This window comes from Pristiophorus japonicus, chromosome 10, assembly GCF_044704955.1.
Source record: "Pristiophorus japonicus isolate sPriJap1 chromosome 10, sPriJap1.hap1, whole genome shotgun sequence".
Taxonomy (NCBI): Eukaryota; Metazoa; Chordata; class Chondrichthyes; family Pristiophoridae; genus Pristiophorus; species Pristiophorus japonicus.
The window spans coordinates 59,711,305-59,729,889 of NC_091986.1; the positions used below are offsets into that span (position 1 = coordinate 59,711,305).

Consider the following 18,585-nt stretch of genomic DNA (forward strand, 5'->3'; position numbering starts at 1 on the left):
AGATATTACATTCAATTGCTTCATCTAAATCATTGATGTATATTGTAAATAGCTGTGGTCCCAACACTGAGCCCTGAGGCACCCCACTAGTCACTGCCTGCCATTCTGAAAAGGATCCGTTTATACCGACTCTCTGCTTCCTGACTGCCAACCAGTTCTCTATCCACATCAATACATTATCCCCAATACCATGTGCTTTAATTTTGCACACCAATCTCTTGTGTGGGACCTTGTCAAAAGCCTTTTGAAAGTCCAAATACACCACATCCACTGGTTCTCCCTTGTCCACTCTACTAGTTATATCATCAAAAATTTATCAAAGCTTTGTCATGCATCATTTCCCTTTCATAAACCCATGCTGACTTGGACCGATCCTGTCACTGCTTTCCAAATGCGCTGCTATTTCATCTTTAATAATTGATTCCAATATTTTCCCCACTGCTGATGTCAGGCTAACCGGTCTATAATTCTCACTCCTTTTTTAAAAAGTGGTGTTACATTAGCTACCCTCCAGTAATTGGAACTGATCCAGAGTCGATAGACTGTTGGAAAATCATCACCGATGCATCCACTATTTCTCGGGCAACTTCCTTAAGTAATCCTGGCCCACATGCAGGGCTATAAAAACAATTACCTTCTGGATGCAGTTGCTCCCACCTCCCTTTAACTGCTGTGTTTCCCAAACCCCTGGAAACTTGTGCAGGAAGCATTAAATTCAAATCACTGCTTTGATATCAGGAACGGACCTTTATCAACACATTATAGTTACAGAGCTTCATGTCCAGAGCGGTTATTTTAATGCCCCAAAACTCACTACGGTTAAGACTGATTCCAGTGAAATTGAATAAAATATAAAAATGTATGAAAAAGAAATGGCAATATGGCCTTGGAGGCAAACATCTGGGTACTTTTTTCGAGATAATTTGCCCAGTTTTTAAAATAAATTCCTGACTGCAAAATAATATCCTGTATTCTTTGTTGAATTTGGGTTGAATTCATTTCCCCTTTGGTTGCTTGAACAGAATCACTACATATTGCACAATGCGGCAATATAATTCATGCTTACATCTCGTTTACCACGGTAGAATAAATTTACGAGAGGCAAGGCTCCTAGCGCAGAGTCATAGAAACATAGAAAATAGGTGCAGGAGCGGGCCATTCGGCCCTTTGAGCCTGCACCACCATTCAATATGATCATGGCTGATCATGCAACTTCAGTACCCCATTCCTGCTTTCTCTCCATACCCCTTGATACTTTTAGCTATAAGGGCCACATCGAACTCCCTTTTGAATATATCTAACGAACTGGCCTCAACAACTTTCTGTGGTAGAGAATTCCACAGGTTCACAATTCTCTGAGTGAAGACGTTTCTCCTCATCTTGGTCCTAAATGGCTTACCCCTTATCCTTAGACTGTGACCCCTAGTTCTGGACTTCCCCAACATTGGGAACATTCTTCCTGCATCTAACCTGTCCAATCCGGTCAGAATTTTATATGTTTCTATGAGATCCCCTCTCATTCTTCTAAATTCCAGTCAATATAAGCCTAGTCGATCCAGTCTTTCTTCATATTTCAGTCCTGCCATCCCGGGAATCGGTCTGGTGAACCTTCGCTGTACTCTCTCAATAGCAAGAATGTCCTTCCTCAGATTAGGAGACCAAAACTGTACACAATATTCAAGGTGTGGCCTCACCAATGCCCTGTACAACTGCAGTGAGACTGCAAATTTATGTCTTTCTCTATAGTTCTTTCAGCCTGATTGTTACAATGTATAAAGTCTTTTTCATGCTTATTAAAGGGAATTATGTTGATGAGGTGGTCATGAGATGAGCAAAGACCAGAAATGATCTCTCAAGAGCGTAACATAAAATCCAGGATATTATTACGTTGCTTTTAGGAATCCCCTTAGGCTGAATTTTAGTACAGTACAGAAGTATTTCTATTTGGCATCATCAAATGCAGTTTTGTGATGCTGAATTAATATTCATGAACTTATTTAAATTCAAAGAAATTGATCGCAATGCAGCTTGGGGGAAATGGTTGCCCAATACACAGGAAAGTTAATGTCATTTCCTTCATGGTCAGGGAGTTCACACAAAGCAATCAAAATGCAGAAGATGATGGGAAAGCCTTTGGGAACATAACCTTAAAATCAGAGACTGCCATTCAAGAGAAAAGTTAGAAAACATTTCTTCATCCAAAAAGTTATAGAAGTGTGGAATTCACTTCTATAAAAAGCAGTAGATGCAAGCTGAATTAATAATTTTAAAACTGAGCTCAATAGATTTTAGCTACGCAAGAGTATAAAGGGGTATGGAGCCAAGGCAGGTAAATGGAGTTAAAATACAGAGCAGCCATGATCTCATTGAATGGTGGAACAGGCTCAAGAGGCTGAACAGCCTATAAACTCACAGTGGGTGGGTGAGGCTTTGTGAGCATTAGCGCTTCTTTATATAAATCACTGGGGAAATTTACCATTTTGTAGTGCTCCATGTTGGTGGAATGAATGATGCAATGTCAAGACTTCTGCAATTATTCATGGTGGCGTGTCACTGCTAATGCAAAGAAATATCATTCATCACCACAAATTGGCGAGGTCATTCACATCAGGTACAGATCACAAAATTACATATATGCTGCAGATCGAAGTGTCATCATCATCAACATAGGCAGTTCCTTGGAATCGAGGAAGGCTTGCTTCCACTCTAAAAATGAGTCCTTAGGTGGCTGAACAGTCCAATACGAGAATCACAGTCCCTGTCACAGGTGAGACAGATAGACGTTGAGGGAAAGGTGGGGTGGGACTGGTTTGCCGCACAGTCTTTCCGCTGCCTCTGCTTGATTTCTGCCTGCTCTCAGCGATGAGACTCGAGGTGCTAGGCGCCCTCCCGGATGCACTTCCTCCATTTAGGGTGGTCTTTGGCCAGGGACTCCCAGGTGTCAGTGGGGATGTTGCACTTTATCAGAGAGGCTTTGAGGGTGTCCTTGTAACATTTCCTCTGTCCACCTTTGGCTCATTTGCCGTGAAGGGGCTCCGAGTAGAACACCTGCTTTGGGAGTCTCATGTCTGGCATGCGAACAGTGTGGCCTGCCCAGCGGAACTGGTCAATGCTTCAATGCTGGGGATGTTGGACTGGTCGAGGACGCTAACGTTGGTGTGCCTGTCTTCCCAGGGGATTTGCAGCATCTTGCGGAGATATCATTGGTGGTATTTCTCCAGTGACTTGAGGTGTCTACTGTACATGGTCCATGTCTCTGAGCCATACAGGAGGGCAGGTATTACTACAGCCCTGTAGACCATGGGCTTGGTGACAGATTTGAGGGCCTGGTCTTCAAACACTCTTTTCCTCAGGCGGCCGAAGGCTGCACTGGCGCACTGGAGGCAGTGTTGAATCTCGTCGTCAATGTCTGCTCTTGTTGATAGGAGGCTCCCGAGGTATGGGAAATGGTCCATGTTGTCCAGGGCCGCGCCATGGATCTTGATGACTGGGGAGCAGTGCTGTGTGGCAGGGACAGGTTGGTGGAGGACCTTTGTCTTACAGATGTTTAGCATAAGGCCCATGCTTTCCTAAGCCTCAGTAAATACGTTGCCTATGACTTGGAGTTCAGCCTCTGTATGTGTGCAGATGCAGGCGTCGTCCGTGTGCTGCAGCTCGACGACAGAAGTTGGGGTGATCTTGGACCTGGCCCGGAGACAACGAATGTTCAACAGGTTCCCACTGGTTCTGTAGTTTAGTTCCACTCCAGCGGGGAGCTTGTTGACTGTGAGGTGGAGCATGACTGCGAGGAAGATTGAGAAGAAGGTTGGAGCGATGACGCAGCCCTCTTTAACCCTGATCCAGACGTGGATTGGGTCTGTGATGGATCCGTTGGTAAGTTTCACGGCCTGCATGTCATCATGGAGAAGGCTGAGGATGGTGATGAACATTTGGGGGCATCCAAAATGGAGGAGGACGCTCCATAGACCCTCGCGGTTGACGGTGTCAAAAGCCTTTGCAAGGTCAAAGAAGGCCATGTATAAGGGCTGGTGCTGTTCCCTGCATTTTTCCTGCAGCTGTCGCGCTGTAAAAATCATGTCCATTGTGCACTGTAAGGGACGAAATCCACACTGTGACTCCGGGAGGAGCTCCTCAGCCACAGGGAGAAGACGGTTGAGGAGGATTCTAGCGACGACTTTTCCAGCGGCTCATAACAGGGAGATTCCTCTGTAGTTGCCGCAGTCGGACTTGTCTCCTTTTTTAAACACAATTCAGTTCCACTGGAATGGCTGCAAGATGTCGACCCTATTTATAACATAACCTGCCCAATGGGAATAGGATGGGTGAGTGGTTCAAATTGTGACAATCGACATACCGCTCCATTCCTGCCAGAAACCACCGACCGCCATTTTAACTCTGGAGCTGACTGTGCCTTCTTGAAAAAGGCGGATACCTCATGAATAAATTCAAATAGTGACCCGATGATGTCTATTGGACCCCAATGTGATTTTAACTGGGTGAGTCACAAATCCCGCTCTGCGGCAAAGCCACTGAGTAAAGCTTAGTGGGGTTTGCTTCACAAACTGACTGATACGACTGAAGTTGTGGCCAAATTGTAACTTCAGGCCAGTTTTCAGTGGCTTAGAAACAAACTCTTTGCTCCAGAAATGAGGCTCATGATATTTGACCTCTCAAGTCTCATTTAAATTTTGTCAGCCGACTTCCTGAAGTCAGCAGGAAATAGCAGAGCATTGCATGGTCTGATGACCACCCGCCAAGACCAAGTAAGTGGCAGGATCGGCTGCCGAGGTCATCCTGTGGTACGCAATTGGGAAAAGGGCTGGGTCTATGGTAGGGGACATATAAACTTTTCTTGTGCTTTACTCCTGCTCCTCCTAGCCCAACAAGGATAGAAAAATTTAATTAAAATAGGTATCTTTTTGTGCTTCTTTTGCCCTCAATCCGATCCCGGCGGTGTTCACCTGTTGGGAAACTCACTGCAGCTGAGTAAAAATTGCATTTGGATCCAGATGATGTAATCAGACCCTAATCTGTGTAAAGTCCTGTCCCCTCAGTACAGATTCACATGAGGCATGTAGTGAAGTCAAGGTCACTCTGGACCTGCACCTTTATTTCACAGCTCTGGAATGCTGCACTTGCCTGAGACCTGCCCTTATATACCTGTCTCTTGCAAGTGCACCCCTGGTGGTAAGGTATGCTGGTGGTTACAGGTCATATCTTATTACAGTCATGTATAGCATGTTAGGATACAGTTATATATAATAATGTAAGATACATGACAACCTGCACATTCAAAGAAGGATCCTACCGGCTTTGAGCAGTCTGCCTGATACCTCTTTCATAGAGTGCGCTCATTCACAATGTGATAAATGGGGAAAGGAAAAGGGAATGGGACTAAGAGGATAGCTCTTTCAGAGAGATGGCACAGGTGTGATAAGAACATAAGAACGTAAGAATTAGGAACAGGAGTAGGCCATCTAGCCCCTTGAGCCTGCTCCGCCATTCAACAAGATCATGGCTGATCTGGCCGTGGACTCAGCTCCACTTACCCGCCCGCTCCCCATAACCCTTAATTCCCTTATTGGTTAAAAATCTATCTATCTGTGATTTGAATACATTCAATGAGCTAGCCTCAACTGCTTCCTTGGGCAGAGAATTCCACAGATTCACAACTCTCTGGGAGAAGAAATTCCTTCTCAACTCGGTTTTAAATTGGCTCCCCCGTATTTTGAGGCTGTGCCCCCTAGTTCTAGTCTCCACGACCAGTGGAAACAACCGCTCTGCCTCTATCTTGTCTATCCCTTTCATGATTTCAAATGTTTCTATAAGATCACCCCTCATTCTTCTGAACTCCAACGAGTAAAGACCCAGTCTACTCAATCTATCATCATAAGGTAACCCCCTCATCTCCGGAATCAGCCTAGTGAATCGTCTCTGTACCCCCTCCAAAGCTAGTATATCCTTCTTTAAGTAAGGTGACCAAAACTGCACGCAGTACTCCAGGTGCGGCCTCACCAATACCCTGTACAGTTGCAGCAGGACCTCCCTGCTTTTGTTCTCCATCCCTCTCGCAATGAAGGCCAACATTCCATTCGCCTTCCTGATTACTTGCTGCACCTGCAAACTAACTTTTTGGGATTCATGCACAAGGACCCCCAGGTCCCTCTGCACCGCAGCATGTTGTAATTTCTCCCCATTCAAATAATATTCCCTTTTACTGTTTTTTTTCCCAAGGTGGATGACCTCACATTTTCCAACATTGTATTCCATCTGCCAAACCTTAGCCCATTCGCTTAACCTATCTAAATCTCTTTGCAGCCTCTCTGTGTCCTCTACACAACCCGCTTTCCCACTAATCTTTGTGTCATCTGCAAATTTTGTTACACTACACTCTGTCCCCTCTTTCAGGTCATCTATGTATATTGTAAACAGTTGTGGTCCCAGCACCGATCCCTGAGGCACACCACTAACCACCAATTTCCAACCCGAAAAGGAACCATTTATCCCGACTCTCCGCTTTCTGTTAGCCAGCCTATTCTCTATCCATGCTAATACATTTCCTCTGACTCCGCGTACCTTTATCTTCTGCAGTAACCTTTTGTGATGGGCTGAATCTGCCTGTGCTGCACAACTCCATGACTGTAGAAGCCTACATTTTCTGAATACAAACTAGCAGCAAGAATTCTCACTGAGCATTGCTTTAATATTACTTGCCCACTCAGTATAGATTCATACAATTTACAGCACAGAAGGAGGCCATCCGACCCATCATGTCTGTGCCAGATTGATTAAATAAAGTACAAATTGACCCTTGACAATAGTCTGTGAATTTTCCTTTTCATTTGCGATTTGTTTTTAATTCCTCATTGTGCTATTTTAGTTGTTTTATAATTATAGGGGGAAAAATTTGGGATGTTTGCGCTTTCTGTTAGTGCCCCTGCAAACGACTTTTCGCCAGGGCACAGCGCTACTGACTCTCGCTAAATTCTGTGGAAGTTTAGTGGAGGCGGTAATAGGTAGTTTCACGCTCCTACCGTTTGCGCCCCACGTCGTTGTGCCAGTGCTGACGATGTCATCACCAAGTGCAGTGACCCGTTTTCACCCCAGTGCGAAAATTCGGAAGTGCCTTGTGAAGCTCCGCCGAGCACATACTGGGCTGCAGGCTTCTCACGGGGAAAACTTTAGCAGTCATGGTCGACTTGTTTGTAGATCGTGAGGTCCGTGCTGCGATCTTGCAGCTAGGCACTCCACTTGTTGGTCAGGCTTCTGCCACAGCACCCCACTAGCTGGTGGTCTCACGATGGTCCCGTTTCCCACCTGCAGAGTCGGTAACTTGGGCCCCCCCTTCAATGGAAGGGGAGGGCTCCGTCTATGTACCAGCGCTACCCATCCCACCACGTAGCGCTGGAATTTTGCAGGCCTTTGCGCCCCGCTCCCGCCCCCGAGGGGAAGAGGAGCACGATATTTTGCGGGGACGGTAAGCCCAATATAGGTCACGGGGTGGGACTTCCGCGACTGGCGCAGGACCTCCCACCTCGCAGCTGGTACTGAATTTTGCCCCAATAGAATCAACGAAAATTATGGCACAGAACGAGGCCATTCGGCCCATCGTGTCTGTGCCGGCTGAAAAAGAGCTATCCAGCCTAATCCCACTTTCCAGATCTTCGCTCGTAGCCTTATAGTTTACGGCACTTCAAGTGCATATCCAAGTACTTTTGAAATGTGATGAGGGTTTCTGCCTCTACCACATTTTCAGGCAGTGAGTTCCAGACCACTCCCACCCACCCTCTGGGTGAAAACAGTTCTGTTCTTCTCCGCTCTAATCCTTCTACCAATTACTTTAAATTTATGTCCCCTGGTTAAGGGAACTAGATCCTTCCTATTCACTCTATTTTGGCCCCTCAGAATTTGATACACCTCAATTAAGTTCCTCTCAGCCTCCTCTATTCCAAAGAAAAGAACTCCAGCCTATTCAATCTTTCCTCGTGGCTAAAATTCTCCAGTACTGGCAACATCCTTGTAAATCTCTTCTGTACCCTCTCTCATGCAATCACATCTTATAATGTGGTGACCAGAACTGTAAGCAGTATTCCAGCTGTGGTCTAACTAGTGTTTTATACAATTCAAGCATAACCTCCCTGCTCTTATAGTCTTTGCATCGGCTAATAAAGGAAATGTTCCAGTATGCCTTCTTAACCACCATATCTACCTGTCCTGCTACTTTCAGTGATCTGTGGACATGCACTCCAAGGCCCCTTTGTTCCTCTACACTTCTCAGTATCCTACCATTTAATGTGTATGATCTTGCCTTGTTAGCCCTCCCCAAATGCATTACCTCACACTTCTCGGGATTGAATTCCATTTGCCACTTTTCTGCCTACCTGACAAGTCCATTGATATCTTCCTGCAGTCTACAGCTTTCTTCTTCATTATCAACCACACAGCCACTTTTTGTACCATCTGATATCATTTTTAAGTTCGTCACCCATTTGTGTTCTCTCTTCTAGAAAATAGAGAAGGGCTGCCACCTTCCAGTCATTGTACTTGAGTTTCTTGTCCTTCACCAGTGCTTTAAGTAACTTGTCTGTCTCTATTCTGCTTTTGTTTTGTCTGAATACGGTTGTTATGAAGTCAATTTATGCTTAACATAAGCCTCTTGCCTGGACTAATAGATACTTGTCCCCTTTCGCTTTGTCAGAGTTACCACTCATCATGATATCATCATTAACTGTCCACCGTTAACACTTCTCGCCTAGATTCACTCTTGAATCCATGGCCGTTATAGTCCCGAGCGATTTAAATCCTCTCCTCTATGATTACTACGGTAAACTTTTCAATAAAAACTATCTCTTTGAGACCGTTATTGGGCTCAATATGTGGGGTGTTTTAATCTTACTTGCCCTCTTGGAACTGGGCGAAGGTTTTGCAGAGGCTACGAGGTTGCGCGCCGCTTGGCAGCATGTGGCGATGATGACATCATCGGCGTACGAATCGCCCCCTTACTACCCCAGAAGTGCAATTGCCCCGTGCAACAAACCTTAGCACCTGCCGATGACAATGACAGCTTGAGCAGTCGAGTTGCTGTCAGGAACCGGATGCACCAGCGCTCTTTAAAGGTGCCATCTTGGAAAGTTTTTCGTGTCGGTCATTACTTAGTTCTGGTTTCCAACAGTTAGGCAGAGTGGCTGGTGGACCATTCGCAGTGATTTTTTTGCTCAAACATTCTTCTGCCTCCTAGCTTTTTCCCTGTATCACTCACGACACTTTTGATGTTTTACCATTTACGTCGCTTCACGGGAGCTGTGCTGCCACTTGACCGCCTGCTCCAACTTTACCATCAGAGGATGCTTCACCGAAGGCAAAGGCACTGCCAATTACAGAGGGAAAGGCATCGAGAAAGAGAGAGCGAAAGGCTACTACAAAGAGAGGGAGCACCACAGGGAGAGGCCCATCGAGTGGCCCATGGAGAAGGCACTGTGTTTAATGGGTGGCCGACTCGATACTGCCCATTTTGTGCCATGACGAATTTCTACCTCAGCACCTCTGATAGTGCAGCACTCTCTCAGTACTGCACTGAACTATCAGCCTAGATAATGTGTTGAAGTCTCTGGTGTGTGGTATGAAGCCCTGACCATCTGACTTAGAGGCAAAAGAGATACTGAACCAAAGTTGCTAGCTGCTGAAGGTGTGAAACCTTCACTGAGCCCCATTAGATGATGTCATCAACATGCATAGTGCCCCGTTATCGCCATGGAACAAAAATTAGGGAGAGCCCCATGAGGCTGTGCCAGGCAATGCAAGGGGCAGCTTCAGGGGACATGAATTGGGCTGCAAGCCTTTCACGGGGCACGACTTAAAGGGAAGGTGGCGGCCATGTTAAAAAAAATTTGGTGGTTTTCTTTGTTGCCCTATCGGCTCCTCGATTGCCGGGTCCATGCCGCGATTGTTCAGCCCGGCACTCTGCTTGAGTGCTGGGCTGTTGGCACTGTACCCCCGCTCTCCAGTAGTCCATGGAAGCCTGTTTCACCCCTGCAGAGCTTGCAACTTGGGCCCTTCCCTTTAATTAAGGGAAGAGCCCCTCCTACGTGGCACTGCTACGCGGTCCAGTGCATAGCGCTGGGTCCCGCTTTCAACCCATCCGCCGCACTACCACCCCAGAAAGGAAGTGAAGTGGACCACGTTATTTTGTGCTTCAGTTCCTTTTGGGGGCAGTAACCCAAATTTTTCGAGTGGGCTGGGAATTCTGTGCCTGCCACCAAGTGTCCCATCTCCCAGATGTTACCGCCCCCAAATAGGGTGCAACTGAATTTCACCTCCATAAAGTCCGTCATAAGATAATTGAGTCATCTTATGAGGGCAAATTTTATAAATAAGCATTACCAGCAGGAAGCGTTGCTTTTACGCTGCATTGCTGATTTCAATGGCCCTGAATTTGCAGTCCCTACAGGTGCATTGAGATGCGCGCGCACTTGTAGGGGCCCCGCAAGTTCTGGGTCTAGGTATGTGAAGCGCATGCACCTAAACCTGGAACTTGCGATCCTCTTGACAGATCGCTCGCATGGGGAAGTAAAGGACCTCCGTGGGCGGTGAGTTGGGCTATTTGCCCAACTTCTGCCAGCGAATACTCTTGAAATTCTTATGGTTGATAAAAGGCCTACTTTTATCAGCGTAAGACTTTTAAAGAACAGAAAAAGACATTTTTTTCAATAATTTAAACATTTTAAATCCTGTTAAATAAGGTAAGTTTATTTTTGACCCTTTAAAATATGTAGTCTTATTTCTCAAAAACTTACATTTTTATTTTAAATAATTCATTAAATTCCATTTTGATTAATTTTCAATATGTGATTTTAAAATGTTTTTAGTTTAAGTGTGTGTTTTTGGGGATATTCGCATACATATTTATGGTAATTCGGAATCACCATAACTATGAATGGGAATAGCCCTACTTGGATTAGTTGAGCCAGCCATTGTTTTTTTATTTGTTCTTAAGATGTGAGCAACATTTATTGCCCATCCCTAGTTGCTCTGAGGGCATCAGTCAATTGAAGGACTGGAGTCATATGTAAGCCAGATCTGGTAGGCATGACAGGAATTTCCCTGAAACTCAATAGTGAACCAGTTGGGTTATTACAACATGGTGAAATGTGAACTCACAACCACTGGGTTGCTAGTCCAGTGCTATAACTACTAGACTACGTACATGGTAGAAAAGGTCACACTCCTCTATGTTCCACTGATGTACTGGTGACTCATTAAGATGTAGAGGCGCAGTTGGCTCTGTCTCTTTTGTGCTTGGTGGTCTCCATATTTTCTGGTAAGGAGCTCTGAGCCTAGGTATACAACTGTTAGGCAATATTTGATGGTTGTACCAGTGAGGCATCCTCCAAGGCATTATTTATGTGTATCTACTGCAAGAAAGATACTGTTATTCATTAAGAGAGGCAACTCTTAATGCAACTTCTTATTCAGTAGGGTATGGGATAACGAATCAAGTCACTCACTGGATTCATTGGCTATTTTGACTTTTATCACTCTATGCAGATATTCTGAACCAAACAATTCCATGGCACCTTTTTTAGGTAGTATCAACACTTTGCTCTCCCATGGCCCTCCACCTGTAGTCTTCTACGCCTATTAATTAAAATCTAGATTTTGCTTGGTTTTCCCCTTTACATCATTGAATTCATTCCTGGCTCCAGCAACAAAGTACTGTTGAGAGTGCTGATGGTGTTTCTTGTATATAGATTGGAGGTTGTGAAGCAGAGCTGAAGATCACTGTATTTATGGCCTATACTCTTTGTACTATGTCACTACTGCCTTTCTGACAGTTTTTACATCTGGCTCTAAAATTTCCTCTCAGAATATCTATGACGATGAAACATTAGTTTCTTATTGGGGTCAAGAGGCTCATTTTATACTTATTAAAATCCTACTCTCCTACAATTAGTTCTAAGATGTTTGTACATTTGATAAATAGTGAGCAGCATAGAGGAGTCTGAGACAAAACTTCAACGTTCTCATCTATTCTTGTTTGATGAGAAATGTATCCTTTTTATCTGATGTGAGAATTCATCATCCTCCTCTACATGGTTGTTGGTTGGTTGGAGCAGTTTGTATTAATTGATATACCCTTTATTTCACAGGCCCTTTTGCAATTTCAATTAAAAGAAACAATCACAATGTTAAAGGGAACAAAAGGAAATTTATCTTCAACACGATCGATAGCAAGGGAATCATTCAGTTTAAAATAATTGGCTTTGTGGAGCGGATTGAGTTAAGCTGTTCAAAGTAAGTGAACTCGTTATTTGATACATTGCCATGTGTAAGTACAAAACTTTACGTTGTTTTATTGCACAAAAGCTGAATTTAGCAAGATTAAAACCTATTTAGAAAGTGATGGATCAATAATATAGTTTGAAAAATAAAAGCTAAATACATCAAAGGACAAAGCCTCAACTGCCCATTAAAAGTCATGGGCTGAAAAACGTGGTCACTACACGACCGCATTTCCTAATATGCGTAGCTAATACATATCACTGCCAAACTTTAATGGCAGTCAATACATGCTGGGTGGTGCTGGTGCACGGCTGCTTTTGACTGAACATTAACAACCTATACTGGCAATAATTTGATTTTTATTTCTGCTCGATATCACTCACTTTCAGCCTATAATGAAAATTCATTGGTGTTTTGAATTGGAGTCTTTTATATTAGAAACATAGAAACATAGAAAATAGGAGCAGTAGTAGGCTATTCGGCCCTTCGAACCTGCACCGCCATTCAATATGAACATGGCTGATCCTCTATGTCAACACCATATTCCCACTTTTTCTCCATACCCCTTGATGCCTTTTGTGTCGAGAAATCTATCTATCTCCTTCTTAATTATATTCAGTGACTTGGCCTCCACAGCCTTCTGTGATAGAGAATTCCACAGGTTCACCACTCTCCTGAATGAAAAAATTTCTCCTCATCTCGATCCTAAACTTCCTACTCTGTAACCTGAGACTGTGACCTCTTGTTGAAGTCTCACTTCCCAACCAGGGGAAACATGCTCCCCGCATCCAGTCTGTCCAACCCCATCAGAATTTTATACGTTTCAATGAGATCCCCTCTCATTCTTCTAAACTCTAGTGAATACAGGCCTCGTTGACCCAATCTCTCCTCATACAACAGTCCTGCCATCCCAGGAATCAGTCTGGAGAACCTTCGCTGCAAGTATGGCAAGTATATCCTTTCTTAGGTAAGGGAGACCAAAACTGTGCACAACACTCCAGGTGTGGTCTCACAAAGTCCTGTATAACTGTAGTGAGACACCCTTACTTCTATACTCAAATCCTCTTGCAATGAAGTTAACATACCATTTGCCTTCCTAACTGCTTGCTGCACCTGCTTGTTTGCTTTCAATGACTGGTGTACAAGGACACCTAGGTCCCTTTGTACATCTATCACGAGCTATCACGATTCAAATAATACTTTGTCTTTATGTTTTTCCTAACAAAATGGATAACTTCACATTTATCCACATTATACTGCATCTGCCATGTGTTTGCCCACTCATTCAACCTATCTAAATCGCCTTGCAACTTCTTTGCATCCTCCTCACAACTCACAATCCCACGTAGTTTTGTGTTATCAGCAAACCTAGAAAAATTACATTTGGTTCCCTCATCCAAATCATTTATATATATTGTGAAGAGCTGGGGTCCAAACACTGATCTATGTGGTACCCCACTAGTCACTGCCCGCCACCAGAAAAAAAAACATTTATTCCTACTTTCTGTTTCCTGTCAGTTAGCCAATTTTCAATCCATGCCAATACATTACCCCCAATCCTATGTGCTTTAATTTTGCACACTAACCTCTTATGTGGGACTTTATCAAAGGCCTTCTGAAAATCCAAATACACTACATCCACTGGTTCTCTCTTATTTATTCTATCAGTTACATCCTCAAAAAACTCCAGTAGGTTTGTTAAACATGATTTTCCTTTCATAAATCCATGTTGACTTTGTCTAATCCCATTGATATTATCTAAGTGTGCCATTATCACAACCTTTAAAATAGACACCAGCATTTTCCCTACTACTGGTGTTAGGCTAACCGATCTGTAGTTCCCTGGTTTCTCTCTCTCTCCTTTTTTTAAATAGTGGGGTTACAATCTGTAGGAACAGTTCCATGATCGATAGAATTTTGGAAGATGACAACCAATGCATCCACTATTTCCATGGCTACCTCTTTTAGTACTCTGGGATGCAGATCATCAGGCCCTGAGGATTTATCGGCCTTCAGCCCCATTAGTTTCTCCAGCACTATTTTCTTACTAATAATCATTTCCTTTAATTCCTCTTGCTCACTAGACCCTTGGTTCCTGAGTATTTCTGGGACGTTGTTTGTGTCCTCTTCTGTGAAGACAGGAGCGAAATATTTATTTAATTGTTCTGCTATTTCCTTGTTCCCCATTATAAATTCTCCTGTTTCTGTCTGTAAAGGACCTACATTTCAGTACAGCTATAGGTTATTAATGTTCTGTTACAGAGGGAGAACGAAGAGATATTTATACAAAAGCTAAATACTGCAGATGCTGGAATCTGAAATAAAAACAGAAAATGCAGGAAATCTCAGCGGGCCAGGCAGCAGCTGTGGAGAGAGAAAAAAAACATGTTAACTCTGTTTCTCTCTCCACAGATGTTGCCTGACCTACTGAGATTTCCAGCATTTTCTGTTTTTATTATAGGAAAGATAGAAACATAGAAACATAGAAAATAGGTGCAGGAATAGGCCATTCGGCCCTTTGAGCCTGCACCACCATTCAATAAGATCATGGCTGATCATTTCCTCAGTACCCCTTTCCTGCTTTCTCTCCATACCCCTTGATTCCTTTACCCGTAAGGGCCATATCTAACTCCCTCTTGAATATATCCAATGAACTGGCATCAACAACTCTCCGCGGCAGGGAATTCCACAGATTACCTACTCTCTGAGTGAAGAAGTTTCTCCTCATCTCAGTCCTAAAAGGCCTACCACTTACCTTAAGATTATGTCCCCTGGTTCTGGACTTCCCCAACATCGGGAACATTCTTCCCGCATCTAACCTGTCCAGTCCCGTCAGAATCTTATATGTTTCTATGCGATCCCCTCTCATCCTTCTAAACTCCAGTGAATAAAGGCTCAGTTGATTCAGTCTCTCCTCATATGACAGTGCAGCCATCCCTGGAATTAGTCTGGTGAACCTTTGCTGCACTCCCTCAATAGCAAGAACGTCCTTCTTCAGATTAGGAGACCAAAACTGAACACAATATTCCAGGTGAGGCCTCACTAAGGCCCTGTACAACTGTAGTAAGACCTTCCTGCTCCTATACTCAAATCGCCTAGCTATGAAGGCCAACAGACCATTTGCCTTCTTCACCGCCTGCTGTACCTGCATGCCAACCTTCAATGACTGATGAACCATGACACCCAGGTCTCGTTGCACCTTCCCTTTTCCTAATATTCAGTTAATATTCTGCCTTCGTGTTTTTGCACCCAAAATGGATAACCTCACATTTATCCACATTATACTTGGATCTGCCATGTATTTGCCCACTCACCTAACCAAGTCACCCTGCAGCCTCTTAGCATCCCCCTCACAGCTCACACCACCACCCAGTTTCGTGTCACCTGTAAACTTGGAGATATTACACTCAATTCCTTCATCCAAATCGTTATTGTATACTGTAAAGAGCTGGGGTCCCAGCACTGAGCCCTGCGGCACTGCACTAGTCACTGCCTGCCATTCTGAAAAGGACCCGTTTATCCCGGCTCTCTGCTTCCTGTCTGCCAACCAGTTCTCTATCCACGTCAGTAAATTTCCCCCAATAACATGCGCTTTGATTTTGCACACCAATCTCTTGTGCGGGACCTTGTCAAAAGCCTTTTGAAAGTCCAAATACACCACATCCACTGGTTCTCCCTTGTCCAATCTGCTAGTTACATCCTCAAAAATTTCCAGAAGATTCGTCAAGCATGATTTCCCTTTCATAAATCCATGCTGACTTGGACCGATCCTGTCACTGCTTTCCAAATGCGTTGCTATTTCATCCTTAATGATTGATTCCAACATTTTCCCCACTGCTGATGTCAGGCTAACCGGTCTATAATTACCCGTTTTCTCTCTCCCTCCTTTTTTAAAAAGTGGTGTTACATTAGCTACCCTCCAGTCCATAGGAACTGATCCAGAGTCGATAGACTATTGGAAAATGATCACCAATGCACCCATCATTTCTAGGGCCACTTCCTTAAGTACTCTGGGATGCAGACTATCAGGCCCTGGGGATTTATCGGCCTTCAATCCCATCAATTTCCCGAACACAATTTCCCGCCTAATAAGGATTTCCTTCAGTTCCTCCTTCTCACTAGACCCTCGGTCCCCTAATATTTTTGGAAGGTTATTTGTGTCTTCCTTCGTGAAGACGGAACCAAAGTATTTGTTCAACTGGTCTGCCATTTCTTTGTTCCCCATTATAAATTTACCTGAATCTGACTGCAACGGACCTACATTTGTCTTCACTAATCTTTTTCTCTTCACATATTTTAGAAGCTTTTGCAGTCAGTTTTTATGTTCCCTGCAAGCTTCCTCTCGTACTCTATTTCCTCCCTCTTAATTAAACCCTTTGTCCTCCTCTGTTGAATTCTAAATTTCTCCCAGTCCTCAGGTTTGTTACTTTTTCTAGCCAATTTATATGCCTCTTCCTTGGTTTTAACACTATCCTTAATTTCCCTTGTTAGCCACGGTTGAGCCATTTTCCCCATTTTATTTTTACTCTAGACAGGGATGTACAATTGCTGAAGTTCATCCATGTGGTCTTTAAATGTTTGCCATTGCTTATCCACCGTGCACCCTTTGCCAGTCTATTCTAGCAAATTTTCGCCTCATACCATCGAAGTTACCTTTCCTTAAGTTGAGGACTCTAGTTTCTGAATTAACTGTGTCACTCTCCATCTTAATAAAGAATTCTACCATATTATGGTTACTCTTCCCCAAGGGGCCTCGCACAACAAGATTGCTAATTAGTCCCTTCTCATTACACATCACGCAGTCTAGGATGGCCAGCTCTCTAGTTGGTTCCTCGACACATTGGTCTAGAAAACCATCACTAATGCACTCCAGGAAATCCTCCTCCACCGCATTGCTACCAGTTTGGTTAGCCCAATCAATATGTAGATTAAAGTCACCCATGATAACTGCTGTACCTTTATTGCACACATCCCTTATTTCTTGTTTGATGCTGTCCCCAACCTCACTACTACTGTTTGGTGGTCTGTACATAACTCCCACTAGCGTTTTCTGCCTGTTGGTATTCTGCAGCTCCACCCATACCGATTCCACATCATCCAAGCTAATGACCCTCCTTACTATTGCATTAATTTCTTCTTTAACCAGCAATGCCACCCTGCCTCTTTTTCCTCTCTGCCTATCTTTCCTAAATTTTGAACACCCTTGGATGTTGAGTTCCCAGCCTTGGTCACCCTGCAGCCATGTCTCCGTGATGCCAATTACATCATATCCATTAACTGCTATCTGCGCAGTTAATTCATCCACCTTATTCCGTATACTCCTCACATTGAGGCACAGAGCCTTCAAGCTTGTCTTTTTGACACATTTTGCCCCTTTAGAATTTTGCTGTAATGTGGCCCTTTTTGTTTTTGCCTTAGGTTTCTCTGCCCTCCCTTTTACTATTCTCCTTTCTATCTTTTGCTTATGCCTCCATTTTATTTCCCTCTGTCTCCCTGCATAGGTCCCATCCATGTTAGTTTAACTCCTCCCCAACAGCATCAGCAAGCACTCCCCCTAGGACATTGGTTCCGGTCCTATCCAGGTGCAGACCGTCCAGTTTGTACTGGTCCCACCTCCCCCAGAACCGGTTCCAATGTCCCAGGAATTTGAATACCTCCCTTTTGTACCATTCCTTAAGCAATGTATGCATCTAGATTATCCTGTGATTCCTACTCTGACTAGCACGTGGTACTGGTAGCAATCCTGAGATTACTACTTTTGAGGTCCTACTTTTTAATTTAGCTCCTAGCTCCCTACATTCATGTCGTAGGACCTCATCCCGTTTTTTACCTATATCGTTGGTACCTTTGTGAATCACGACAACTGGCTGTTCACCCTCCCTTTTCAGAATGTCCTGCACCCGCTCCGAGACATCCTTGACCCTTGCACCAGGGATATTTATATTCTGCCAATCTCTTTATTTGCCTGTAAATAACTTTTTAGCTCAATAACCTAAAAACTTCACTATGGTTTTATTTTAAAAATAAGTATTCAGTTAATGAAAAAAATTATTCTGTTGATCTCAATGCAACTGCACCCCTACCTCCTCCCTCCCTGCCACATGTTCTAAACCAATTGCCATTCTCCAATCTATTTCCAGGGCTTTATTGATATTATTGGAGATACATAACACTAGAGTCCGATTTTAGGCCATTAGGAAAGCCAATAACAGATGCTAAGTGGTTGTTAGTTGATGCGCATTACCACTCCTGATGACCTGCTTGAGATCAGGAACTTGCTGTGTTGACAATCAAGAATGCCGATCC

The 18,585-nt window shown here is 43.9% G+C and overlaps 1 protein-coding gene across 1 annotated transcript in view; it reads left to right on the forward strand.

Annotated features, from left to right (window-relative positions):
* The window catches only part of LOC139274591 (uncharacterized), a gene marked incomplete at its 3' end in the record, with an annotated part of 80,792 nt that extends 68,593 nt beyond the window's left edge, over window positions 1-12,199 (forward strand). The window contains exon 4 of the mRNA XM_070891271.1: window positions 12,147-12,199. Within this exon, the coding sequence (XP_070747372.1) occupies window positions 12,147-12,199 (53 nt within the window). The remainder of the gene's footprint in view (window positions 1-12,146) is intronic.
* Window positions 12,200-18,585: the final 6,386 nt, after the last annotated feature.